Below are 25,006 nucleotides of genomic sequence, written 5' to 3'. Positions count from 1 at the left end.
TAGCGTTAGTATGTACAATTCGAATCATCGCACTTCCGGCCAAGGCCCAAGACTAATCGGTCACTGTGGTGTTAGGCGATCACATGTGGCATTCTATACTGTTTGATCGAGCAACGACATTTCCCCTAGCCTGTTCAGTTTTCTACCCACACATGTCGAACTTGCTGTACCATGCGAGGATATTCTTCCCTTTGTGCCAGGGCCTTGTATATCCTATGTTTCCCCCCCCCTATATGAGACTTTCTCGCTGGCACTTCAACCTGTTATCTAAGTTCATACCGGATTAGCATTCCCGTCTTTGTTATCTGTGCAGCGGTCGATAAAGCAGCAGTAACCTGCAGTGTTGCTGTGGCACGCACACCAGAGGGGTCACATAAGAAAGGATTAAATGAGCCTTGACTCTATAGCGGGAGGGGGTGAGCAGAGCTCCTTATATACAAATGGAGCATCTGATCCTTTTCAGCTAAGCTAAACCGATTAGGCTACCTTACCTTTTGACGGTTGCAATCAGATTCGCAATTCTCATCCCTCCAAGTTCTACTGCGAAACAAGGACGGCGCGCTCTCCACTATAGCCACGCTATAACACCGGTGTATCTAGCCGCAGTAAGTTCTATTTGTTCATTCTAGCGTATTCTGCGTATGCCGTCCCGGCTAACGGGATGGTTTGTCGATGGCTGAGGAGTGTTCAAGACCAGAGATGGAAGTCCCTCGAGCAATCAGCATGGGCATTCCAATTGGTGATGTTTCCATGTCTTAACTTGTTCTTCCTATGTATCTGACCTTGATACTACCGGCAATGGTCCCTGCAGCCTCTTACAGCTAGGCACTCCCCTTGATCATAGACACCAACTGTAGATCAAAAACCCTGAAATTGGCAATGTGTTAATGGTCATTCAAACACTCCATCAGTATAACAACGATGACCCCAGTTGGTACCTGATACATATCGCGAGATGGACCGCTGTGCCTTTCTCGAATCCAGCCTCGAACCCTCTTGGACCAGCCTATCTACACTCTAACTCAAGTCACAGTCATTGATATTTGTCTTGGCTGCACCAAATCTGCAGCAGCCCAAGTATCTTCACCGGCTTTGGCTCAGTCAGAGTCACTACACTAGCTTATACATACTAATTCTCATCTCTATCAGCCTAGACTTTGGGAGAACCAAAGTCTAGGTGTATGAGTAGTGACAAGAAAAGGTGAGGCTAATACAAAAGCTGTATAGGAGCAAATCAATTATCTTCCAGGTTCTTACAATGCAAGCAATTTTTTGGACTCGACGTTTTGCAAGCATGAGCACCAAGGGCGCAGTCTTGGGACCTACCAACATCCCTGATCTTCAATCTACCCGACTTATGTTCGTACTGTGGTTATAATAGACACTACTCCGAACTCAGGCCTCTTACAACTATCGCGGCGACAGACACAGCTCCAGGTAGTGATTGTAGTGCCTCAGAGGCATGACTCACCCAAAACGAGTATTTGTAAGATGCCCTTCCGCTTTCCTATCCAGGACAAGCCTCTAATCATCAGTCCTCTTTTGGTCGACCCTCATCCACAAGGGATTATTTAACTTTCCAGCCCCAACCCTCCTTTTTCTGCACAAAAACGTTAGTCAAATTCGCTAGTTCATCCCTTGCCCGAGAGAGCTGAAAGCTGTCCTACAACTGTTGGGCTATGAAATCTCAAGACACTTCGTGTCACGCAAAGCCGAAGAGTTTCGGAGATCTGTTCCTGTGACCATCAGAAATTTCGTCCCAGCACAAACCTTCTCGATGTACGATCTACGGGAGACACTGCCACCAGTATTTTCGACAAGTGGCAGCCCTTGTATGGCAGGGCGCCCGGTTCCACATTGCTAGCACTATGTGAAGTGAGCTGTGTTGAGTTGAGTGATGCGGTATGCTTTACGCATAATTCCCCACGAGATATAAATTGCCCTTCATCCAGAGTTTACCAATTCATCCCTTACAAATTTCCAGAATCCTTCCATCATATCTTTGGCAAGCTCTGTTTGACACTACTCACTATGAAGTTCACGGCGGCAGTCGTCGCTCTCAACCTCCCCTCTCTGGGCCTGGCTTCAGTTTACAATACCTGGAAATTTAACAAGTTTTCTTCTGCTGGGATCGATGACATTACCTTCCCTATGAAAATGCAAGGAACCCCCCGAGAAGAAGGTCTCTATTTTGCCCAGCAGTTTGGCTGGAAAGGGATCAATGACATCGGATACATCGGCCTCCAGCCTCGGCCTGACAAAAATGGCAAACAGGTCATTCATGCCGCCTTCTCCTCGTTCCAGAAAGGAACCACATCCACGCACAAGCACTGCACGGCGGGCGCTGACGGCGGCGCCGGACTCAGCTGTGCAATCGACATTTTCGGCGACTATTCTCACCTCTACCACCTTACCGTGAAACATATTGGCGGTACAAGGTGGAGAGGTGTCCTTACCGATACAGTCACTGGAACGTCCAATGTCATCGGCGAGTACACGCTTCCGTCTTCAGCACGAAAGATGACGAATGGACAAGACGGTTTCTTTGAGTACTATGAGTGGAATACCGATGGGATAAAACACCACAACTGCCGCTCGCAGCCCTTCGGTCAAGTCTTCATCGGCGACCCTACCACCAAGACATCAGGAGCTAGTGGTGGTAAAATCACTAGGATCTATCAAGACGGCGAATGTGTCAACAAGCTCAACTTGAAGGCCACCAGGTTCGCCCACAGTTATCAGATCCAGGCTGGTTTCAAACAGTAGGGTTGATCTTCAGTATAGCCAGGCCTTCACGCCGGCTTTCCTGTCTTTGCCAGCTTTGACGGGATATCATACAGGATCGAGGGGCTGATGGCATGCCAGGAGTCAAATCTCCTGTAGCGGCATCAGAAGTTTCCCCTAGTTTAAATTGACTTTTTGTTCTATTTGAGATATTGCTTGCTCCCATGCCCTTTCATGAAGTGATATACTTCTCGAGGTTGCTAGTCGATGCAAAAGTCACTACACAGTGCAAGATAAACTTCAGTTCATGCAGAATCAGTACATAGGACAGTTCTCGAAAATCCTTCTAAAGCGGTCAAGTCTGACGCTTCCTTACAAGACTGCAGGTTATGACAGTTCCAAGACCGAACAGAATAAGCCTGCTGGCGGTGATATTGTAGCTATAGCTTTATTATGTGTCTCCATTGCTGCGATAATGAAGATATCTCGTTTTCTACACGTAATAATAGCTATCCAATCAGTCGCGAACCTAAACTTCAACAAGGAGCAAGAAAAGCCATGGTGAGACTGACGTGTGTGTATTGGCAGTTACCAGAAAGGGGTTAGGGCCCCAGAAGCCAACACCAACTGCACCGAACCCAGTAGCAGTATATCTTGACTAAGTTCTGCTAGCCTGTGTCGTTGAATCAAAACCCCTCAGCTTGGGGAAATTGATCATGTTATGATAGTCACTCTATTCTGCTCCACCAGCATTACGACGATAGCTTCACGATGTACTTGGGCCTTGTTAAGAGACGGAATACTACCCTTTTCTCAACTTTGGTTCCGGGCTCTCTTCAATCAGCCTATTCACGCCCTCGGAAAGTCAATGAATTTGGTCATGAAGTTTCTATTTAATTCTCTGAAAAACTAACAAACTTGAATGATTAAAGCAGTAGACTAGAGTTTTAAATCTAAGCTTGTAGCTCGTGTAGAACCTTTGGCTTTACAGGCTGAGCATCTGACTCCACTAAGACACTATCTGGACCTGCATCCGCTTCTGCTATCGAACGAGAGGACTGTAGACCATTTTTCGGGGGACCTTTATGTTCTTCATCTGCACGGCTTGAAGTTCCATCCTGTCGCGCCCGTCTCCTTCGACGCATGAACCACCATCCCAAACCTGATAACAGAGCCAGACCAGCAACTCCTCCAACTACTCCACCAGCTATAGCTGCCACAGGCGTCTTTTTACTGGAACCAGAGGAATGGGACGCAGATGCAGGGGGAGGCTTTATTGAAATACGCTTCGCATCCGTTTCACAGCAATCAGCGCGTGTATCCTCTAAGTAGTTGCAACAGAATTTATCTGATCCGCATTGGTTGACTTGCACCAATAGACCTTTGGGTTCTATTGACTTGGTCAGTAGCCATCGACAAAATAAGGCAGTGACTAACTCAGATCACAAACAAATTGACATTCGCTCATATCATCGCTTGAGCAGGCACCTTGATACCGGAAGTGCCCCGTCCATTCGCACAAGCCATTTGGTAAGCATCGATCGCCTGGAAGGCAGCAAGTTGAGAAAGTTGTGTTACCGGAGCCACACGGCTTATACTTGTAATCCGCCCACTCTCCGTTTGGATTATCACATCTCTGGCCTAATGCCCAGCTGAATAGAGATAGCAATAAAAGCAAGCTATTTAGCTTCATCGTAAGGGATCGCTGGTAGAGCATGTGCAACGGGCCGCTAGGGTCTGCTTAAGTGCAACGATATGGAGGGAAGGTGGAGAATAAAAGCTTTAAGAGGACGGACTTAGTTATTTGGGTGAACCTGACATGGTTCTCAATCCTCCAGGCCAACAATGACATCAATATGGTCTTAGATTCAAGATTGACAACAACAACCTTTTGATAATGCCAAGTGACGTCAATTGTCTCTCTTGGCATTTGATCTGTACATGGCCCCCAACTTATCATTCGTCGGCTGAATGAAGCAAAAGTCCTTTGCAAGGATAAAGAGTATGAATTAAGTAATCGCCGCATCAAGTGGCCCCCAAATATTCTTTTATGTTGTACTCCAGGCGGGCACGCCTCCGAGTGATGCTAATTGGCTTTCATGACTGTCGAAGAGATACCAGTATGCCATGACCTATCAGTCTAGCCTTTGGAAGAACCGAATTAGTCAAAGCAACGTGGTGTCTGGGGGCTATCGGTAGAGGAGCCAATGCAATCTCAGTCTGCTGGGTACCCATACTTCTCTTCGGTATGTCACCTGCGTTACCAGTTACAGCTGAAACAATGAACTATCCATCACTAGCCTTTGTGGGGTTCTTGACCCTCTGTGGAGTTTGTGTCTTGCTTGGGAAAAAGGAGTAGGTGCGTGATGACCCATTTCATGATGCAGCTAAATGATTCGATCATGCAGGACCTAAGGCTGAAGCGGAGCTCATGATGGACTCGGGAATTAAGAGGGGATAGTATTTTCGGAGTAATTATGTCTCGATCCGCAGTAATGGATTAGCTATATTTGGGAATTCTTCTGGCCATGCAGGAATGTCCATCTAGTAAATCACAAAATTTGTGCTAGAGCAAATCCAAGAGGTTGATATGAATGTGTATATTTCTGCGATTAGATAGGGACTCGGGCCGAGCTCCGGCAAGTGTACGGGATAAGTCTCAGACACCAGATCATCACCTGCATTAATATACCCCGGCCAGGTTCTAGCCGCCTGACATCGCTGAACTTATGGAGCGATTTGATGCCATAATATCCAAGTTGCATTGGGGCAAATGTACCAATACCTTTGTCTAATTGACTTTCCAAGCGGTCTTACAGGGCTGTGAATAGCTATTGCTTTTTAAAGAATTGCTAAATCTTTATGCAGCTTATCTAGGCTAGCTGACCAGACAACATCAACCCACGCCATAGAGCGAAGCTTATCGACCAGTCCGTTCCATCTTAACCCTTGTACTCTGATAATGCGTTGAAGCTCAACAAGCAATGTTTGTCTGTCTTGTCCAACTTCCGTCAGAGTCCCAACGACTAGTATAAATAGTTCAACGTGTTCTAGACCCATCCAACCCAGTCTATGCTCCCTGTACATCCTCAATAGTCGACCTCTCAAGTGGGGAGTCACCACATTGAAGGTCCTGTTACCTGCCAGAAACGTGACAGGGCCTGAAAGATATAAAAGCACAGCCAGTCGAAACATCTCGTAGGTCATTACACAAGATGCCAAGAGGTGCTGGTGCATATCTGGGCTGTAGCGTGGCAGAGTCAGAGTCGTGTATACGGAAGCCTGAAGTTCTTCGAGTAGAACAGAATCTTCACTGAGTTCACGCTCAGACTTTCCCGCAGCTAGATTGGATAGTTTCAACAGCAATTCGAGAAGTGTTTCAGTATCCCTGTGGCTCCGTTGTGCAGGGTCCATGGCCTCGTTAAAGTTGGGTTGTATGTAGTCCGCTGTAGAAGGGTCGGCTTGACACGCCTTGAAGTGAGGTATTTGGTCTAGAATCATAGAACCAGTCAAGTCCATCCTGTAGATGTTAGCATATGAAACGGAGCATTGAGATCTGCTCACCAAATCGTTGTAACTTGTAGATACGGGGAACTCAGGGTTTCTATGCCACCACGATATTCAATCATCTTCTGCAACCCTGACATATGCGTCTTCCATCGTGCCAGGTTATTGGTGAACAACTGTTGAAAGTAAGCATAAATATTGACAGCCAGTGTTTAGACAGACATCATAGCACGCCAGATTCACCACTACACCAATAATAGCTTCGTGAGCCATAAGCTGAGCGCCCCCAAGCTGATTTCGCAAGATTTCAATGGAAGCATTGTAATGTGTCAAACTGCTGGCGGTCTCTTCGGAAGCCCATCCTTCAGTCCGCTCAGGATCTATCTCAAGGCGAGCGAGGGCCAAGTGCATGGCGCTGTCATCGGCCAATGCGAGAGCGAAACAAAGCTCGCGCATGAGCTTACAGACTGGTGCTTCCTGGTCTACGGCTACTTCATATTGTTAGAAATTACATAGCTGTTTGAGGGAATCATGTAACTAACGGAAATGGAGCATACTGCTCGTTCGTGTGGATATGGGATACCCGCGCGGCATCGAATAAGAGCAAAGAGATGGCGCTAAATTCATCGAGTGTCGATACCTGAATGCCCATGATGTTTCTGGGGCTCTGATGCCAGGACTAGAAGTGTTGGAGCTCACTGATGAACCTTTACATGCGACTTCTGGGTGCTGTGACAAGGACTTGAGAGATTTCAAGGTTACTTCTGTCTTGTCGTCTGGGCGTGCGCGCCTCCGAGTGATGCCAATGGGCTTCATCACATGACTGTTAATTCTCCTCTGAGTTTTCCGGTCTTTTATGTCTTGTGGTCGAGCAATGTTGACAAACATCAACTCTACTGCTGGATGGGACGTCGACATCGTAACGATGGGATGCAGGTATGGAGCAGAGAGGTGAGATGCATGGGTTATTCTTGGCGAGGTCCTGCCTTTAAAGGAGCCACTGTATTTATGGTGGTCCGTGAGTACAGTCCCTGCTGTAGGATTTGGGTGTCAGCGCTAAAGCTCAAAGCAGATCCAAGTCCGCCCGCTGAGGGCGAATGGAGGCAAGATCAACGAATTTGGTATCTCCACTACAGTAACAACAATGACTTTGAGTAGGGCAAAGTCATCAGCATGCAGAAATTGTTGTCAAGTAGATACATTTAACAAATATCACTTCAGTTGGTAACTCCACCACTGACAGAGATGTACTGCCCTGTAATCCATCTCGCTTTCTCAGAAACCAGCAAAAGCACAGCATCAGCGATGTCCTTCGCAGTCCCAGCCCTATTAGCAGCTCGCGTCATCTCGATAGAGGGCCGTTGGAATTCATCGGCTATGGCTGCAGGGATTGCATCAGTCAAGACAGGTCCAGGGGCGACTGCATTAACTGTGATGCCCTTGCTACGACCCCACTGATCTTTATGTTAGAAATAGAATGCATTTAATTTGATGTAGGATCAACGTACCTCCTTAGCCCAGGACCAAGTAAGACTGTCGAGAGCAGCCTTGGAAGCACCATATACTGGGATGTAATTGTCACCAAGCTTGGACGCGATGGAACTAATATTGACGATGCGACCTTCGGGTGCAATAAGAGGTATAACGGCTTGGGCAATGAATATGGTGCCCTTGATATTGACGTCCAGTACTTCAGATATCTGTTTAGGAGTGACTGCCAATGTCTCGCCAAAGAGCGGTACTCCGGCATTATTGACTAGGCATTATGATCAGCATTTAGTAGTGAGATGGAAGTGGTCTTATCCGTACCAAGGATATCGATATGGTCAGTGTTAAATGCCCTCAAAGTCTCGCCAACCAAGTATTGAGCACCCTCGGGAGTTTCGATCGAGGCCTGAACAACCGCTGCTTTGCCACCATCTTCTCTTATACCGTCGGCGATGGCTTGGGCCCTGTCAGTTACAGAGTCATTGACATAGTGGATGGTGACGGCTGCTCCGTGTCGTGCCAATGTCATCGCTATAGCTGCGCCGATGCCGTTTTCTCGGCCAGAGCCAGTAACTATGGCTATTTTTCCATGAAGAGAGAGACTATCGATCGTCATGTTGACTGCAAAAGGGTTTATGTAAAGCTGAGTGATTATCAGAAGCCCAATTGTTGTTGACTACGGCTCTATTTGTATGTACGCGCCCATCATTTTAAACCTCCAATATCTCTAGACACCTACAGACTTAATGTAGCCAAGCTATCACCTGTTTCTCATCTGGGTAAGAGGTGTTAAGACCTGTTCCCTATTCAGGCCATGTATTTCTTACCTATTTGCATAAAGAGTCAATGCTCAAAAAGTCCGAATTCATCGAGCTGTGCACCGGAATGCCTCGGGTCTAAAGTGATGGATATCTGACTAGACCTAGATAGGAAAAAGGTATCCCTGTCCTTACAGCTGATCATCACACCGCTGGCCAAGAATGATCCACGGACCGGCACACGCATTGCTAACCGTCACTTTGTGTGTCACCCTACTGAGCAACCTAACTGCAAGACATGGATCGAAGAAAAGAGCCAGGAAGTTTACCAGAGTAGGAAAGTTACTCCAGAGAAAGGATGTCAAGAGTAACTAGCCTAAATTCGAATCCTATGTTGATCTCACTTAATTCCTCTCGTCATGGGGAATAAACGTCACCCTAGAGTCTAGCATCCTTTACCAAGCGCTTCTCAAGTCGCTCACTCATCAAGAAAAGGGATTATCCCTTGCCGGATCCACCACGTCCGCTGCGCCTCGTATGGATCCTCTTCCTCTAAAGCGAGGTTATATGCCTCTTCATCCGCTTCAAAGTCATCCCCTTCTCTCTCCATCAGAGGCTTGGAGCGTCGCTTTTCATCGGCCAGCCACTTCTTTCGAAGTTCATAAACCCGACCCAGGGCACCCTCTCGTTCCCGACCAAGAATTTCGTGTCCCCAGTTTGACATGACATGCACCGCGGTGACTTTCGGTATCTCCCACCATTCTTCGACATCTGGCTTGTGTCTTGAAACCACTCTGTTTCGGTTTTCGGCAAGTTTCTTCCGTAGAGAGGCCTGGATTATATCGAAGAATTCATTCCTCTGGAGTTGTTTGTGATTCTTGAAAAGTTCGCCATATGGTCCGATGCATGTTACCGCCAAGGTGCTCATATAGTCCTCGGGCGGAAACATTTGCAAAAGAGCATCAACTTCACTAACGGGTTGGTAGCTCCAGATAAATTCGGTGTCGTAGTTGTGTCGTTTCGTCCCCCTGGCGATTGTCGTTTTCAGTGGGCGGATTTCGTCCATATAGGGATCTGACCATTCCACCAACAGTAGCTCCTCAAGGTGCCGAAAGAGGCGTAATACAGATGAAAGATCAGCGAGCGTGTAATTTGCCTCGGAAAAACTAGGATGGGCCAAATAAAGCGATCCTGTGGACTCTTCCAAGGCGACTCTTTTGACCCTTTGCATGTCGATAGGATGGAATTGGCCGATATCCCACGCACAGCCACTTAGAACCCGATGACTGGTACCCCAATCGTCCCCGCGAGAGATGAATAGGACATCTGTATCAAAATTGAACCATGTTTGAGGACCGTGAGACCGTGAGCGAAAGGCAAGCTGATAGCCTCTCTTGATCAAAGCGTCTCGAGATTCACGGCATGTATGTAGGAGTGCAGGAATCGGAGCAGTGCTAAACAATTCAACTTCCCTACACAGTTCCCAAGCATAACCAGGGTTCTCACTTAGCCAGTCAAGACTGATTCGAGGTGCGAGCTTTGTCACGTCCCAAGGCTGATACTGCGACTTGGTAGTCGAAAAGCCGTAGCGCTCAAGTGTTGACTGCTTGGTCTGAGACGGAATTTGAGATCGCCAATTAAATGAGAAGTGGGTGAGAGACTCGTCTAATCGGATGGCGTTTGGTGTTGTACGTATACGCTCTGCGAATTCATCATAATCTTGCTCAGTAGATCGGAGGACGTGGACAAAGCGGGGTGGCGTGGCCAAGCTGTAGATCTCTTGGCGGAGCTCTAGAGGAAGTAAAGAGAAGAAATGGAACTCAGTGAGCGACATGGCGCGACTATTACGGCTGCTATCTCTATGATATGCAATGAAGTTGGTAAGGTCTTACCGCTTGAGATGGCAGCGTAAGCAGGCTGACATGGTCAGAGGGAACAACGTTAGTCCGTGGATCACCATTGGCCAAGGAGGAGTGAGAAAGATAGGCAATCCGATCATTTATGTTTCTGCCATTCTATCTAGTACGGGAAGCTTCCCTCCGGGATCTTTTCCAAAACTCCAGATTTCTTTTGCAACTCATCCTGGTCGTACAAATACGGCAAGAGAATGTCCGCCCAGTGATGTTTACCCTTATACTTTGAAGCTGCCTCATCCCAGTTCTCAATCGCTTCAGCTAGACGCCCTGGAACATGAGGCTCTTGTGCGATTGTGGTGATTGGCTCAAAATATGTACGAACCGTGAATAGAAGAGCTTTAGATCTGGGAAGTCGCCGGAGTGATTGTCTCTCGGAGCGGAAGTAGAGATCGTTGATAGTGAGACCCTTGTCATTTGCCGTTTCCCAGGCTGAGAGTTGTTAGAGCGTTCGAGAAGATGTGGAGGGTTACTTACAGGCTACTTCGCTGCTGTCTTGATCACCCATGCGGTGAGACCAGTGAAGACCATCATCGAGTTGGATGAAGAACTAAATGGTCAGCGACGACTATGAGACGGGAAACATACTCACATTGTTTCGAATCACTGCCTTATCTGGCTGCATCGTCTTGAAAAAGCGGTTCATAGACTTTTGCAACTTTGTCTGGTAGTGAGGAACCTTGGCTTCAATGTGTAGAGTGTCTAGAGACATTCTGAACTTTTCGCTCAATCGCCAGAAACCAGGCAGACAAACAGCTCCAGCGTCGAGGTGGTATTGGCCGTCTGAAATGTCAGCCAAGCAATAATGGTAGCCGTGGAACTTACCATCTTCTTCGACCATAATGATGAGGTCATCTTGGACCAATTTGGCAGCTGTTGTCATTGCTTCCTTAGAAGTACCTGATGGTCAGCTGGGTCTGGCTCTGAGGATGATACATACTGGCTGGGTATTTGAACTCTTCTTTTGTCAAAGTGTTGCGAAGAATGCCATTGCTGAGCCGAAAGATCTTGGGGTACCGAACAGTCAAGTATGCAGTCAATTCCTCCAGAACCTCGAAGCAGGCATCTCGAGTTACAGCGTTATCAACGTATTGAACATGCGCATCGATGTCTTTCTCGAGCTCAGAGACCTTGATATCATGATACCAAAGAAAGTTGGAATCCATCTCAATCCAATTATTCCAGTCCATCTTGCGAATGCCCATGGTGACGTGGTTGGGTCCATGACGACAAGGTCGGTATAACTCGGGTTTCTTTGCGTCCAGATCGAAATCGACCAAAGGCGTTGGTGAAGGGGTTTTCCATTCAACGTGGGTTTTGACTGTCTTGTCAGATAAGTTCCCTGTTAGATGAGAAAACATACCAGCAGCTTTACCCTTGCGCATCCATTCATACACAGCGAAGAGACATAAGCCCACTGCCGCAAAGGCAATGAGAACAGCTTCTTGACGAAGATCCATTGATTTGAGTAGTATAGACATGATTGATTGATGGAACGAGACAGAATATCGTTGAACTTAAATATCTGGGATGAACAGTGCCTAGAAACTTTCCACTTCCGGATTACTTCCCCGACTTACCATCAGCGTATCAAACCTGATGTAATGACTGCAAACTAAGCCAGTTACGGTAATTCACCACGACTCAGCTTCCCCGCCCGGATGATGTCGTCCGCTGGTCCCTAACTGCGGGGATGTTTAGGGAAGATAATTATTGACTATCTCATTACTACTTATGATGTTTTACCAGTCTTGGCTGTCTTGATAACACCCTCTTTGTGGAGTGCCTCGATGATATCGAGAATTACAAAGTCACAACCTTTTGCCGCCATGATGTTTGCTCCAACAGGGACAAGCTCGTTTTGGAGACTTGAGTTGGAGAATTGGCCCAGGTCAAACATGCCCAGTGAGACTGCGTAATCTGGGAGTCCGGCGACAGAAGCGAGTCTTCCAGCGTAGACGGTCTGACTGCCTGAGTTGGAGTTTGACTTTTCTGCCTCCAAGGATTCTTCGCAAGCTTCCTCGGACCCAAGGGTTGAGTTACAATTGACTGTGGTGTTGAGCTGGGCAATGAGAGACTGCTGCTCGGAGCTGGCTTGTAGAAGCTCGCGGATATACGGGTTCGAGCCACTGATTTGTTAGCGATGAATTGAGTCGACGGGACAACATACTCTTGAGAAACATCTGGCTTGTATGAAGGATAGCTGGCTGATAGATAGACGTAGACAGCATTCGAGCAGCTTTTGTTGTCAGCAGTCAGAAACTCGCTCGCAACCCATTCCTCAACACCTTTCTTGGAAGCCAAATCATCTTCATGCGTCAACTGCGTCATTGTCTTATTGGCGTTCATCCACCCTTCGCGAATCTCAGGTACCATATGAGGGAATGCACCATCGTGAAGACTCTTGTACTCTTCGACATAATCCTTGCCAAATTCATTCCACTGCTCGTAGGTTGTAAGATTCAGATAGACATTACCCACGATATTTGAGAGAGGCTCGTCGCTGAGTGCCTTTGGTGTAGAGTTTGTCCAGGCCGAATCAATTGAGAAGACAGAACCATTGGCAGACAGTAAGTTTGTGAGGCTATTTAAGAACTCTCCTACTGCATTCGCCGCTTTAGTGGAGTCCTTGTCAAGGTTGAGGAGAAACTGTTCACTACCGCTGTCAAGGAGGACCTCAGACGGCAGCCCGGAATACTCTTTGATCGTGCCAGCGTAAAGAGATCGGGTAAACTTGGACAGAATGACAGGGTCCCTAGCAATAATACCTGAGGTGTCCATAGCCGACGAAAGAGGGAGAGCTCCTGTGAGATTGACAGCGTCTTGTGTAGGACGATTGCCATGGACTGCATTCTGGAGTGCAGGGCCACGAATACTACCGCCTGTATCGCTTCCCATACTAGCATCAAGCCAGTCATACGAAGCAACAGCTGCAGCAGAGCCACCGGAGCTATCACCAGGTGAGTTGTATCCGTCGCCTCGAGGGTTGAAGGGGAGAAGGTAGTCAATGTGCTCAGTGACGTATCCGCCAGCAAACGCAAACTCGGACATTTTGTTCTTTCCGACGACTACAGCGCCTGCATCGATGAGTTTCTGCACACATAGAGCAGTCTTGGTCTTGACTTTGCTCATTTCGTATAGAGCTCTGTTGCCTCCACTTGTCTTGACGCCTTTGAGGTCGTACAGATCCTTGACACCGAGACGAAGACCAGCGAGGGGCTTTTCCTTTGTGGGGGTGAAGTATAAACGCGATGGGACGGCGATGGTGAGACCTCCGGCGGAGAGGGCACCGGCGCGAAGGGGATGATGGGTTCCGGAGGGGTCTTGGTATGTGGACTACTATTGTCAGCGAGGTTATTTGGGTAAGCGGGGAACATACTTGGATGAAGGCTTGGTTGGTGTCGACATAGAGGCGGTATGCTTGGAAGACATTGCCAGTGTAGCGATGCACAAAGTATGGACCTGCAGGCACCGACTCTTGGCCAGTGTATACAGATGAGACATTGTACTTGGAAGAGTTGAAGGCCAATTCCTTATCAGACTTGATGTACAAAGCTGCGACAGTCAGACACATTGCCCCATCATCCACAAAACTTACCTTGAGTAAACTCCTTGGTCCACACATCATCCTTCTCATACGCCTCCAGGGCAGAGGCAACACGCTCAGCATTTGCGGTCTGGTTCAACTCAACAACCGTCAAAGGCGTAAATTCATCAGCATCAGCCGAAGCATTCCACGAGTCCAACTTCCACGCTGCGGTCGGAGGAACAAAGTACTCATGATCGCCAAGCTGTATCTGCCTCGAAACAGAAGCGGCAGACACACCCGCAAGGTAGAAAACACCGAGTACCAGGGTAGAAAACGACATTGTAATAACTGCTGTCCATTAATCTCACCAGCGAGCGGGAACTCGTTATATAACGTGCTCGCCAAAACTGTACATCTTGGCCTACAGGCTTCCCATGTTCACTCCGTCCCATTGTCGGCCAATCGCGGGATTGGAATCGTTAGCCCCCAAACTGTCGGGCTAAAGCTGACGATCTTGGGTGACGTGTAGCCTGGTGCGGCCCCCACAAGCCGTGCCTTGAAACCAGTTGACATTACCCCGTTTTGGCTATTCAAAAAGCGTGCTTGTCGAGATCAGCCCTACGAGAAAGCTGATGCCTGGGGATAGGGCTTGAATTGCTCTTTCGAGAAGGTTAGTGCGAGCTGAATGATTCAGCACATCACAAGAATCTTGATGGTCAGGTAATTGCATCATAACATCTACTTGAATTGCCTTTTTCATTCTAATACAGTTGTAGATCGTCCTATTTTACGGGCCTCTGCAATTGGCCGACTCTGAAGCTTATCCACGTTAAAAGTCTCGGCAAAGTCTGACCCGGGTTTCGGATGAATTACAAACGTCGGCAGTTTCACTTGGCAGCAGATAAGAGTAAAAGGTTAATTCATCGGCCGATTTTAAACTCCCGTACGGAGGTCCCTGCCAAAAGTTTGGTCTCGACCCCCTGCTTATAAAATAGAGGATTAGGCGATTACAGTTAATAAGGTACTTCAGTACTTTAGTCTTATTTTATCAGGACTAGAAGCTCTATAACCTTTTCCCTAAAGTCTACTATAATTATAATTATAGCGCTTACTTTACTATCAATAAGAGACCTCTTATACCTTCTAGGTACCGATAGGGGCATTCCCTGCTAGCTTCATTTGGCTAACAGGGGGTTAGGACAAAACTTTTGGCAGGGACCTCTGTAGTTTGAGTTCCCAATTTCCCGTTAGAGTTCTTGTTAGAGTTTAATAAGCGTAGCATTCTTGTTGATCGTTATATCTGGCCATTATTAAGCGCTTCTGTAATACCGACGTCCCGTTTAAACGCCTCGAGCCAATCTTTGTTCTCTGCGATGGTTTGGTTGAATGGGTCATCACTAAATTGTTAGAAAATCTACCAGGTCCAGGTTAAAGGGCACGTACTCGTTGTAGCTGATCCATCGCGCGTAATGCTGAATCTCTTCATCTGAGGGAACGCGACTCGCTGGATTATGAGGCGACATTATCGCAGATACCCATCGTCGTAGTTCCTGGGTAAACCACCGCCAGTAATTATGATCATTCAGAAAAGCTGTACTTGTTTTGAGAACGAGACCTCGAGCGGCGAGAAGATGGGGATCTGGCCGAAGTGGCGTGTTCCAAGCTTCAGGGTTTTCCGTCGTCGTGGAATGTCGCTGTCGGAAAGCGGCCAGCCAGTAATCATCGTCTGCTGCTGTATGATTCACATTTGAATCTGAGCCGTGGATGATGACGCGCGCTTGTCGGCGGAGGTCGTCGTCGGGCGGTTCAATGCCAATGACGCGTTGCAGGTCGAGATAAGCTCCTAGTTCCTGTTCAAGACGCGTATAGTCCTGGATCATGGCGTTCAGGTTCATCCCCTCGGATAATCCAATCAGCTCAATTCCTGTGCGTTGTCGAAACGGGAGAAGCCAATCTCCGGGTAAGTGAATGATCTTGATGAGCCAGTTGGCGATGAAATCGGATGGTGTTGCTGAAACTTCCTCCAATCGACCGACGATTCTGCAGCATTCTTCTCGCAGTTCATCATCTCTGATACTCAATCCCAGGAGCTGCTTTGCTTGTACAAACTCTTGTAGCTGCGTTTCAAAAGGACATCCCTCAAAGATGTTGTTCTTTCCGCTAATTTCTAGTGAAGAAAGTCGACTCTCGGCGTTTGATCTCATAGGTCCGAATTGAGCTTGTTGAGAGATTGCGACGTTCGAAAAGACTAGATCTCGAAGCCATGATGGGCAGACTAGGTCAACGTGAGACAGAGGTTCAGATGCAAATAAAATCCGGCACGCTTCGAGCTGCATTTCGTCGCCGGTCGGCATTCGCGCATGTTTGTAAAAGTGATTCTGCATGAAATACGCCAGCTCTAATTTGAGCAACTCGTAAGCTGTCCGGGGCGTTTCAACGAGCGCACGGCTCCCTTCAAATGGAAAAGGACTATTCCGTTCAGTTTCGATAAAGTCTAAAAGTCAGCAACCTCTCAACTGCTCTCCAGATCAACTTACAAGGAGGAATCGAATTCTCAACAAGCTCAAGAATATGCGGCTCAAATCCCCAATCGCCCTTCCAGTCTGCCATAGTCTTGCCCGTCTTGAAATGATCAGCTAGGTGATGTACACGATCAATCCACGTCTCCATCACGAGATTACAAAAACCGCATCGCGAGTGAATAGCTGGCGGCGGAGCTTTCCACTGTCTCATCGGCCACTCGGCGAATTTAGCATTATGGACCAATTTGAGATGTTGATTAAGGTGGTCCTTTCGATTGAACGTGCGCTCCTGAACTGGTCGATTCTTGCACGCTGAATAATTGTGTGTTTCAATGTGTGCATCGTCAGGATCAACGTGGCCGCAGAAAACACACCGGGTCTCGGAACTATCGGCTTTTTGACCACGGGGCCCTTCTGGACTACAGACCCAGCGCTCAAGCGGAAGATGAAGAGAATTCTCGTGGCGTGACCAATCGTGCTTTGCTCGGAATGTCTCGGTGCAGAATGTGCATTGGAATGCCTTTCGGGGAGCTGCTAATGATCTTCGCTCTTCTTTGTATGCGCGTCTTCTGCGACGAGAACTTCCTCGACTAAAGAGCTCATTGAGGCCGAGTGATGAACGGCTCGTGTGTGAATTAACTGAGCTGATTGAGCTGGATCGCGATGTACCGACACTCCGAACTGATGGCGTTCGAGATAGTCTCGTGTATGGACTCGAAGAACCTATGCTGTTAGCCTCACTCACGCACGTTTCACCAAACTCACCTGATTGTGGTCGCACTGAAGCGACAGCCCTCGCAATCGCAGTAACAGCAGCAGGTTCATCCTCAGGCGGCGAATCAACCCAGCGCTGCAGAGGATCCATATCAGACGTATGCCTCACAGCCGGCGTCCCAGGTCTAGGCGGTATATCCATAGCAGGCGTATCACCATGTCTCGGCGAAGAAGCACTCGACGGAATCTTTCCTCGCCGTCTCGCATTAGCCAGCCAATTAGATATCTGCGTCTTTGTAAGCCCCGTCTCCTCCTGCAGCATCCGCCGTTCAGGTTCGCGCGGATACGGATGGTTCTGATGCGTCGCGAGCCAATTCTTCAATATCCGCACCGACTCCCTCGTGAATCTCCCTCCGACCTTTGCAGGCGGTGCTGGTGTAGCAGTTTGATTATATCCATGCAGCGACAGGGGCGTGAAGGGATTCTGCGGCGCGGGATGAGTTGGAGCAAGATTGGGGATTCCATTTGATAGGTCTGGGGGAGGGGCTGAGTCGGACATGTAGGGGGTCAAGTCATCGCTGATGAAGCCGTCCAATAGATCGACGTCTGTGAAGAGATTGGGGTTGTTGAAATTCATGGTGAGAGTGACTGTAGGGGGTCAATGCATGCACGTCACTGAAAAGGTGAAGAAGAGAGGTCTGATCCCTTCAGAAAGGTTATCAAGTGGCGGCATTGGCTGGTGGTTTCTGATTGGCTGACGAAAGGGAAACCTTGTCATCACGCCCTATTGATGGGGCGTCATGTGAGCGGGGAACTGGAAGTATCTGAGGCTAATGAATATTTGGGATAGGTATGTCTATGAATGTCTATTTGCTTGATGGAATGTTTCGTGGAGTTCAGATAACATGACGCGAACTGGTCTTTGGTTGATGTAGATGTCGTCAAATTGCTTGAGGACGTCAGGGTAGGGCCTCAGGTAGTCTCTAGCCTGCCAGAGGTATTTCTCTGCCTTGGACAGATTGCCAGTGTTTTGAAGCATTCGGGTGATGTATTCCTCGTGTTTCTTTCGCTCCTCTTCGGTGAGGTTTTCCTAGAAATGTCAGTGAGCCCTATGTTTGCTCAACAAACATACCTTGATGTCAAACATGAGATTCATGGTGGGTTCAATGACGACTGATTTAAAGTCGATGTCGGGATGCTCTTTTTGAAGGTCTTTGGTTTGCGCTTCAAAGTCAGAGATTGACTGCTCTCGAGTCTTTTCGTACAACTGTTTTGAACTCATTTTGATGACTTTTTGCCTTTTGTTTGATGTGTTGGGGAAAACTGAGATTTCATGACAATTGACGTGGACCTCCGACACGTCAACCTGCAGGGGAATGTCGATCACCCCAGAAATTGCATAACGTCATGAATTGCTGGCGGGAGACATGACATGATTCAAGTAAAAGAAGAAATCACATAACGGTCATCGGGAATAGTAGATTTAGCTGCTACAGCCTGAGTCAAGGCTCGGCAGCCAGAGTACCATTTTATGATGTAGGACTATTTACTCAAAGCCCCCAATAACAACCCCTGCAATTCTTCAAGACTCTGTCGACTCGTCTTCTGGCTCGCCATGACATAAAAGACGTTGCCCAAAACTCGACTGTGAGCATTCCAAGTCCCAGCTCCCTCTCTCAAATGGGTCTGAATCTTCTTGGCAGCCAGACTCTTGTACCCAACACCATCATCATCCCTCAAACTAATCGCCAAAACACTTCCAAGAGCCCAAACACCCAGAACCTGCTGATTATGCGAGACATTGTTGACAAACTCTCTCGACCAAACAGACCAAGCCTGAGTATTCTTCTCCCAATCCTTCTCCGCCCATTCCCATTCTCCCCTCTTCTCCATATCCTGCATCTCCCGCACCGACTCAACAGCAACTTGACATCCAACAGCATGTGCCGTATAACTATGTCCGTGCAGCAAAGCATCACTCTTGTCATCACTAACAAACGCATCGAAAATACTCTCAGACGCCATCGTCGTGCACAGGGGTACAAGCCCGCCTGTAAGTAGCTTAGCGTTGACGGAGATGTCGGCGTCGGTGCCGAGGAATGACGCCGCTGTAAACCGACCGAGGCGGTATAGCCCGGTAAAAACTTCGTCGAAAATCACGGGGAGTCCAGACCATGAGAGTGGGTCTTTGGGGCTGGTAGCGTTGCCGAAGAGGTGAGGGGATCGACGGACCACGTCCACTAGAGCTCTTTGGAAGAGGGGATCACTGAATTGTTAGAGAGGTCAAGAAGAGGGAGATGAGGCTTACACAAAGAGCATTCCTCCTGCGCCGAGGATTATCGGCTCCATCATGAGAGCGCCGAACTTGCGTCCAGAAGCTTGGAGTTTTGAGAGAACGCATTCAATGTAGCGCTCATACTTTCGGTAGTGCTCGGTATTGAGCCGAGATTCGAGATCAAAAACCTCCGAGATCGATCTGAGGTCCGAATCGTGTCCCAGCTCATCCCTCAGACCCTCAGGGACCTGAACAACCCATTTTCCCTTGACGCACTGAATGGTAGGATAGTCAAACCAATACCCCTTACCCTCATACCACTCAATCTTTTCATTGTAAACACACGGCTCCGCACAATCCATCGCACCAATCGTGTCTCCGTGATAACTCCCCTTGAGTCCAAGGATATGAACATTATCATTCGGTCCCCAGCCATACCGCAGCCTCGCCGCCCTCAGCGCCATCTTGACAGCGACTTCACACCCCGTGCTTCCATTATCAGAGTAGAAAACACGTGAAAATCGCGGGTTGTCCGCACCCTTGAGGAGCATCTCCGCAAGTGCTAATGCAGGCTCGTGGATTGCCTCGGCAAACATTACGTGGCCGTACCGACCGGCTGCGTAGGCTGCTGCGAGGGTGAGGCGCGAGTTGGCGTGGCCGAGACCTTGGGACCACCATGATGCTGAGCCGTCAAAGGCGGGCTGGAGTAGATTCGGAGAGGATGGGTTGAGGACTTGGAAATAGTCGCCGTGGGCTGAGTCGATGGCGGAGATTGTATCGGCGGTGACGAGCTTTTGTTGGGTGAAGGGGTACCAGATTGATTTGCTTGCTTTGGAGGACATTGATTCGAGGCGGGAGATTCGGTCTTTTCCTCGTTTGTCGAGCGCTTCGAGAACGTGGTCGACGTTGCGGGCGGCGTAGTACTCTTTCATCTGCTCAATGTCTTCCTGTTCATTGTCCAGTCGAGTGGGTGGTTCGGGGACTGTATCGACAGAGATGCCGCCCTGCTTTGCAAAGTAGTCTCGAAGGTATTGATAGTTTTCGTACTTCATGTCCTGAAACAGAAGAATTGACTCAATGTCATGGCCACGCATTCTCAAAGACTCATAGGCAGAAATAGTCTGTGAGATGCCGCCGAGCTTTGAATCGCCAACGAGGATGACTGGTGCTCGCAATGGAGCGTAGAGATCAGCTTGGGGCGTACCAGATGGACCAGGTGAGTGAACGCCGCCAGCAGTCTCTAGAAACAGCCATCCTGGACCATCAGATGCGTATCGAGACGTGGTGTCGTAGATCTTTGTGAGGACATCTCGATCGGATGGGATTGGCTACTCTGTAAGCTTGGTTCACCGATGAATTGACTTCATACCTTGCCAGATGCCTTTGCAGCTATATGAGGACTGCAGGGAATATCGTATTGGAAGAGCGTCTCATGATTCGTCGACGGAGCATATCGTTGAATATGACTGACTCGTTAGACAATTTCTCCCAGAAGCACACAACTTCTACTCCAATTAGCTCAATTCTCCCAATTTCCCTCAAACTTACACCATCCATCAGCCTCATCCGCAGCCCCTGTAGAAACCGGCTTAAGAAACCACGTCTTATCACCCCGCTTACTCGCAGAGTTACACAGAATCGTACTGAAAATCGTCTTTCCAACATCAGTATTCGCGCCGTAAACCTGATGCGCTCGCAGCGACCGCCAGAGAAGAGCAGGCACCGGCGCCATTTTTGAGATGAGTGAAATGGACGAAAGGGTTGAGGTGGAATGCTGCGGTTTATAATGGAGGGTCTAGATCGGCACGGCTAACGACTCCGGGCGGGGCGGGGGCTCAACATGTACTAAACCCAACAAATTCCGCGTCTTTTACCGAGTGAAGTGACTTGTGAGTGAGTTTTTAACTTTGTAATTATGTCGAAATTGGAGGAGCAGTTGAGAGCGCGATTATTGGATCGTGAGAAACGGTCTCAATTGCGGCGATTGACGACGTTTCCAGCTGACAATGTCGACTTTTCGTCCAATGCATACCTCTCTCTCTCGTCGGTACCTGAAATTCGAAGCGCGTATCACTCCCTGCTTGAGAATCATGCAGCGCCGCCTCCGCTGTTAGGGTCCGGAGGGTCACGGCTGCTCGACGGCAATTCAACCCTGGCAGAGAATCTGGAGAGAGACATTGCGGCATTTCACAACGCGGATGCTGGGTTGTTGTTTAATTCGGGGTTTGATGCGAATGTTGGTCTTGTGAGCTGTTTACCACAAACGGGGGATGTTGTTGTGTATGATGAGCTGATTCATGCAAGTGCTCATGATGGGATGCGATTGAGTCGCGCGGGGCGGAGAGTATCGTTCAAGCATAATTGCGTGTATGGAGAGGGGGGCCTTGATGAAGTTTTGAGTGGAATTGGGGGCGAGAAATCTGTGTTTATTCTTGTTGAAGGTGTTTACAGTATGGATGGCGACGTTGCTCCTCTTAAAGAGATTGTGGCATGCGTCAAAAGTCGACTCCCAACCAATGGCTACATCATCGTTGACGAGGCGCATTCTACCGGCATTTTTGGCCATCAAGGACGCGGTCTCGTATGCGAATTGGGTTTGGAGAAGGAGATATTCGCACGCTTGCATACGTTTGGCAAGGCAATGAGTTCGTTTGGAGGTAAGTAGCCAAAACCACTCATCCAACAATGCTAACCATGCAGCTATTGTTCTGTGCTCACCCACGACACGAGAGTATCTCATAAACTACGCACGAACTCTTATCTACACGACTGCAATGCCATTCTCCTGTCTCGCGAGCATCGGCATCTCATATCAGTATCTGCAGAGCGGAAGGGCTGATGAGAGGTTGAAGCATCTCTGGAATCTGGTTAGCTACACGCACAAGCTACTGGCGGAAGCATGCTCCCTCAGCCAATCAATTCGCGCGGAGGCAGCACCGAAATCACCAATTATACCAGTTTTTACATCGCAGCCACGCAGCCTAGCTCAGTTCTGTCAGGAACGAGGGTTCACAGTCCGCCCAATCGTGGCGCCGACAGTACCGAAGGGCAGCGAGAGGGTGAGGATCTGTGTGCATGCAGGGAACACGGTTGCGGAAGTGGAGGGATTGGTTGAGACGATCAAGCTTTGGGTGCAGGTTCATGAGGGGTCTGCTAAACTATAGACAAGACGTGTTTGTAGAGATAGACAGGAATGCCACTAGCAATTGGAGGCGCTTTCATTCTCACTAAACTCTTGGTAAGCCTTCAACTAGGAACAGTTCCTGAGTTCGTCGTCGGCGAGTAATTGAATGACTAGCGAGGAGGTTCGGCAAACCTTACGCCCATCCATCCTATATTAGGTTCAACTAGTGTATTGCGAGACGATTATATAAACTCGACTTTCCCCCAGTCTCACTGCTCCCGGTATCCTTGAGGCTATTCAGTTACGGCGCACCACATTAGGGCGAATGTGCTACGAGGAGTTGTGTTTCCACCATGGTCACTTAGCTTAGGTCATCTTCGATCTACGAATATATCGACATCTATTTGAGACGAAACGATTCAATCTGGGCCGAAAGTGATGACCGAAACCCCGATTAGGTCCTTCGCCCAAAGCAAGCTCTAAATCTACAGCTCTCCCTGTCCATCCCGAAATACCTCATCGTACCACGGCTTCTCCGCCTCCGCCCTTTCCGTCTTTGCTCGACAAACGTGCCCAAACTCACGCTCCACGATACTAGCCTTTCCCGAATCGACGATGAACGTTTTCGGCTTCTTCTGAGTGATATTCGACCGCGACTCCCAGTATACCAATCGTTCCCCGTTCACGGCAATGTCCAGTAATGGCTCCGCTTCGACGATCGCTAACTGAGCCTTGATGAGTTGGCGAAGGTACGGGAAGAACCAGATGCGGTCCCACCAGAGATATCGACGTTTCTTGGCTCCATCCTTATGAGCATTGTGATGGACGACGACGGGAATGGCAGTAGAGTAGAAGTCGGCATATACGGGCATATCTCCCCAATCTGCTGGATCGTGAAGAACGTGCATGTTCAGCGGGTTTGTGGAAGATTGGATGTCGTCTGGCACACCGTCTAATCTTGGTTCAATCCCGAGAGACACTGACTTTTCTGCAATACCAGTCTCGTTACTCAGCGCAATAATCTCCCCATCTTGCTCCTCAAAAACAGTCGGGATGAACAGATTCTGCGTATAGTCCAGCCCGACATGGTACTCAAAGTCGCTATGCATAACTTCGAAGCTCCTATCCTTTCGAGACACTGTATTCTTGCGAAGCCAGCGCCGCCAGATTTCTTGTTCCGCGAAAATTTCACCGAATATTCCTTGATCGCTGTACAAATCCTTGCCGTTCACCAAACCTCTCTGCATCCGCTCATGCACGCGACGAAAGTACTTCCTCATATCACCGACAGGGCCAATCATGCTCCCGCTGTTGAGATATTTCGGTCGTACATCGTGAAATACTTCAGGGTCTTTGTGGGTATTCGGTCCGTAGAGGTCTTTACAAGCTGGGCTTTCAGGGAGTTGATCGCAGTGGAGGACTGAGCCTGATGATGGCGGAGGGAATCATTTCTTCTGGGCTGATATGATGATTGTTTGTTCCATTGGGGGCATTCCGCGGTCGTTCCATTATGACGCTAGTCGTTGGTTGGCTTGACGGTTTGCTTCGTGGTATCGCTGTAGGAGGATTTCTGGCGGAAGCTGGAACCAAACGTCATACGAGTCCGTGAGAACAACGATATCATTCTCCTCAAGTCTATTCTCGTCGGGAGTGTCTGGATTTGAAACGCTATCGAGATACTCCAGAGTACCCGTAATCTTTGCAAGATGAGAACCTCCTTTCCAACCCTTGGACTTATCATACGTCTTACCCCAGTTCACAATAACCGGAGCTGGATACCCCAATGCCAACGCACTCGTGATGACTTTGCATAAATCGTGGTCTGGGTTATTGGCAGGGAGGACAATACTAAGCCGTCGATCCCTTGAAGGAAGCTTGGCAATGTCCTGCTGCGGGTACGTCTCATAGGCTTGGCCAGTCGCAATCTCTCCAGCCAAGAATGCGCGGCCCTGGTTACGTTAGCATTGGCGTTGGGGGCTGTTTTCTCTGCTTACCTTGAGAGAAGTGAGGGCTAGTAGGCCGGGGAAAATGAGGAGAGCAGCGATGAGGATTGCTCTTGTTTTTAGGGGAAGACGAAGAAGGCGTTTTACAAAGAGATGGAGGCTTGAACCACTCTTCTCGGGGGTGACGACATCTTCAAGGCTGCTGCTGGAGTCGAGCCGTTTGTAGCCTTGAGGCCATATCTGGGGGAGCATCTGGCGTAGTGTATTCATGTCGTACGTCAACAATTAACACAACGAGATTCTCGATGAATTTCAGGGGATTTCCCTCATATATACTCATCACGTTCATCTCTAGTCCTGCATCGCCACAGCAGGAACAAATCTCGGCATTCTTGGCACGAAACAGTGACGGTTCATACTTGGCGTCAGCACATATCAACGCACCACAGCAGAGAATGGCAATAACGAAGAAATTATATAATCGCCACCGTCCAATTATATGCGCCCGG

At 48.6% G+C, this 25,006-nt stretch overlaps 12 protein-coding genes; 2 read left to right on the top strand and 10 right to left on the bottom strand.

Moving 5' to 3' along the window:
• Positions 1-2,031: 2,031 nt before the first annotated feature.
• Positions 2,032-2,766, top strand: FFUJ_09078 (uncharacterized protein; the record flags this gene model as incomplete). Its single annotated transcript, XM_023580151.1, has 1 exon — positions 2,032-2,766. One exon carries the CDS (start codon positions 2,032-2,034, stop codon positions 2,764-2,766), a length of 735 nt encoding a protein of 244 aa, XP_023432977.1.
• Positions 2,767-3,677: 911 nt separating this feature from the next.
• On the bottom strand, positions 3,678-4,417 carry FFUJ_09079 (uncharacterized protein; the record flags this gene model as incomplete). XM_023580149.1 has 2 exons in its annotated part: positions 3,678-4,114; positions 4,162-4,417. 2 exons carry the CDS (start codon positions 4,415-4,417, stop codon positions 3,678-3,680), a joined length of 693 nt encoding a protein of 230 aa, XP_023432976.1.
• Positions 4,418-5,565: 1,148 nt separating this feature from the next.
• Positions 5,566-7,149, bottom strand: FFUJ_09080 (uncharacterized protein; the record flags this gene model as incomplete). XM_023580148.1 has 4 exons in its annotated part: positions 5,566-6,244; positions 6,289-6,407; positions 6,475-6,719; positions 6,789-7,149. The coding sequence occupies 4 exons, from the start codon at positions 7,147-7,149 to the stop codon at positions 5,566-5,568; spliced, it is 1,404 nt and encodes a 467-aa protein (XP_023432975.1).
• A 299-nt stretch (positions 7,150-7,448) lies between these two features.
• Positions 7,449-8,335, bottom strand: FFUJ_09081 (related to 3-oxoacyl-[acyl-carrier-protein] reductase; the record flags this gene model as incomplete). XM_023580147.1 has 3 exons in its annotated part: positions 7,449-7,685; positions 7,740-7,987; positions 8,041-8,335. 3 exons carry the CDS (start codon positions 8,333-8,335, stop codon positions 7,449-7,451), a joined length of 780 nt encoding a protein of 259 aa, XP_023432974.1.
• A 620-nt stretch (positions 8,336-8,955) lies between these two features.
• FFUJ_09082 (uncharacterized protein) lies at positions 8,956-10,311 on the bottom strand (the record flags this gene model as incomplete). The annotated part of the gene is made up of 1 exon (XM_023580146.1): positions 8,956-10,311. One exon carries the CDS (start codon positions 10,309-10,311, stop codon positions 8,956-8,958), a length of 1,356 nt encoding a protein of 451 aa, XP_023432973.1.
• A 185-nt stretch (positions 10,312-10,496) lies between these two features.
• FFUJ_09083 (uncharacterized protein) lies at positions 10,497-11,871 on the bottom strand (the record flags this gene model as incomplete). XM_023580145.1 has 6 exons in its annotated part: positions 10,497-10,822; positions 10,868-10,940; positions 10,983-11,173; positions 11,216-11,290; positions 11,331-11,711; positions 11,754-11,871. 6 exons carry the CDS (start codon positions 11,869-11,871, stop codon positions 10,497-10,499), a joined length of 1,164 nt encoding a protein of 387 aa, XP_023432972.1.
• Positions 11,872-12,122: 251 nt separating this feature from the next.
• Positions 12,123-14,259, bottom strand: FFUJ_09084 (uncharacterized protein; the record flags this gene model as incomplete). XM_023580144.1 has 4 exons in its annotated part: positions 12,123-12,519; positions 12,561-13,726; positions 13,770-13,945; positions 13,989-14,259. 4 exons carry the CDS (start codon positions 14,257-14,259, stop codon positions 12,123-12,125), a joined length of 2,010 nt encoding a protein of 669 aa, XP_023432971.1.
• Positions 14,260-15,213: 954 nt separating this feature from the next.
• Positions 15,214-17,792, bottom strand: FFUJ_09085 (related to monocarboxylate transporter 4; the record flags this gene model as incomplete). XM_023580143.1 has 4 exons in its annotated part: positions 15,214-15,316; positions 15,363-16,413; positions 16,457-17,164; positions 17,207-17,792. The coding sequence occupies 4 exons, from the start codon at positions 17,790-17,792 to the stop codon at positions 15,214-15,216; spliced, it is 2,448 nt and encodes an 815-aa protein (XP_023432970.1).
• Positions 17,793-18,011: 219 nt separating this feature from the next.
• FFUJ_09086 (uncharacterized protein) lies at positions 18,012-18,437 on the bottom strand (the record flags this gene model as incomplete). XM_023580142.1 has 2 exons in its annotated part: positions 18,012-18,245; positions 18,288-18,437. 2 exons carry the CDS (start codon positions 18,435-18,437, stop codon positions 18,012-18,014), a joined length of 384 nt encoding a protein of 127 aa, XP_023432969.1.
• A 260-nt stretch (positions 18,438-18,697) lies between these two features.
• FFUJ_09087 (related to adenosylmethionine-8-amino-7-oxononanoate aminotransferase) lies at positions 18,698-21,162 on the bottom strand (the record flags this gene model as incomplete). XM_023580141.1 has 4 exons in its annotated part: positions 18,698-19,421; positions 19,464-20,758; positions 20,800-20,896; positions 20,975-21,162. The coding sequence occupies 4 exons, from the start codon at positions 21,160-21,162 to the stop codon at positions 18,698-18,700; spliced, it is 2,304 nt and encodes a 767-aa protein (XP_023432968.1).
• Positions 21,163-21,345: 183 nt separating this feature from the next.
• On the top strand, positions 21,346-22,594 carry FFUJ_09088 (related to LCB2-serine C-palmitoyltransferase subunit; the record flags this gene model as incomplete). XM_023580140.1 has 2 exons in its annotated part: positions 21,346-22,087; positions 22,131-22,594. The coding sequence occupies 2 exons, from the start codon at positions 21,346-21,348 to the stop codon at positions 22,592-22,594; spliced, it is 1,206 nt and encodes a 401-aa protein (XP_023432967.1).
• Positions 22,595-23,039: 445 nt separating this feature from the next.
• Positions 23,040-24,749, bottom strand: FFUJ_09089 (uncharacterized protein; the record flags this gene model as incomplete). XM_023580138.1 has 3 exons in its annotated part: positions 23,040-23,980; positions 24,092-24,503; positions 24,549-24,749. The coding sequence occupies 3 exons, from the start codon at positions 24,747-24,749 to the stop codon at positions 23,040-23,042; spliced, it is 1,554 nt and encodes a 517-aa protein (XP_023432966.1).
• Between the last annotated feature and the right edge of the window lie 257 nt (positions 24,750-25,006).

Source organism: Fusarium fujikuroi, chromosome FFUJ_chr07, assembly GCF_900079805.1.
Source record: "Fusarium fujikuroi IMI 58289 draft genome, chromosome FFUJ_chr07".
Classification (NCBI taxonomy): domain Eukaryota; kingdom Fungi; phylum Ascomycota; class Sordariomycetes; order Hypocreales; family Nectriaceae; genus Fusarium; species Fusarium fujikuroi.
Note: the sequence above shows the minus strand (reverse complement) of the source record. Positions and strands in the feature narration are given on the sequence as shown.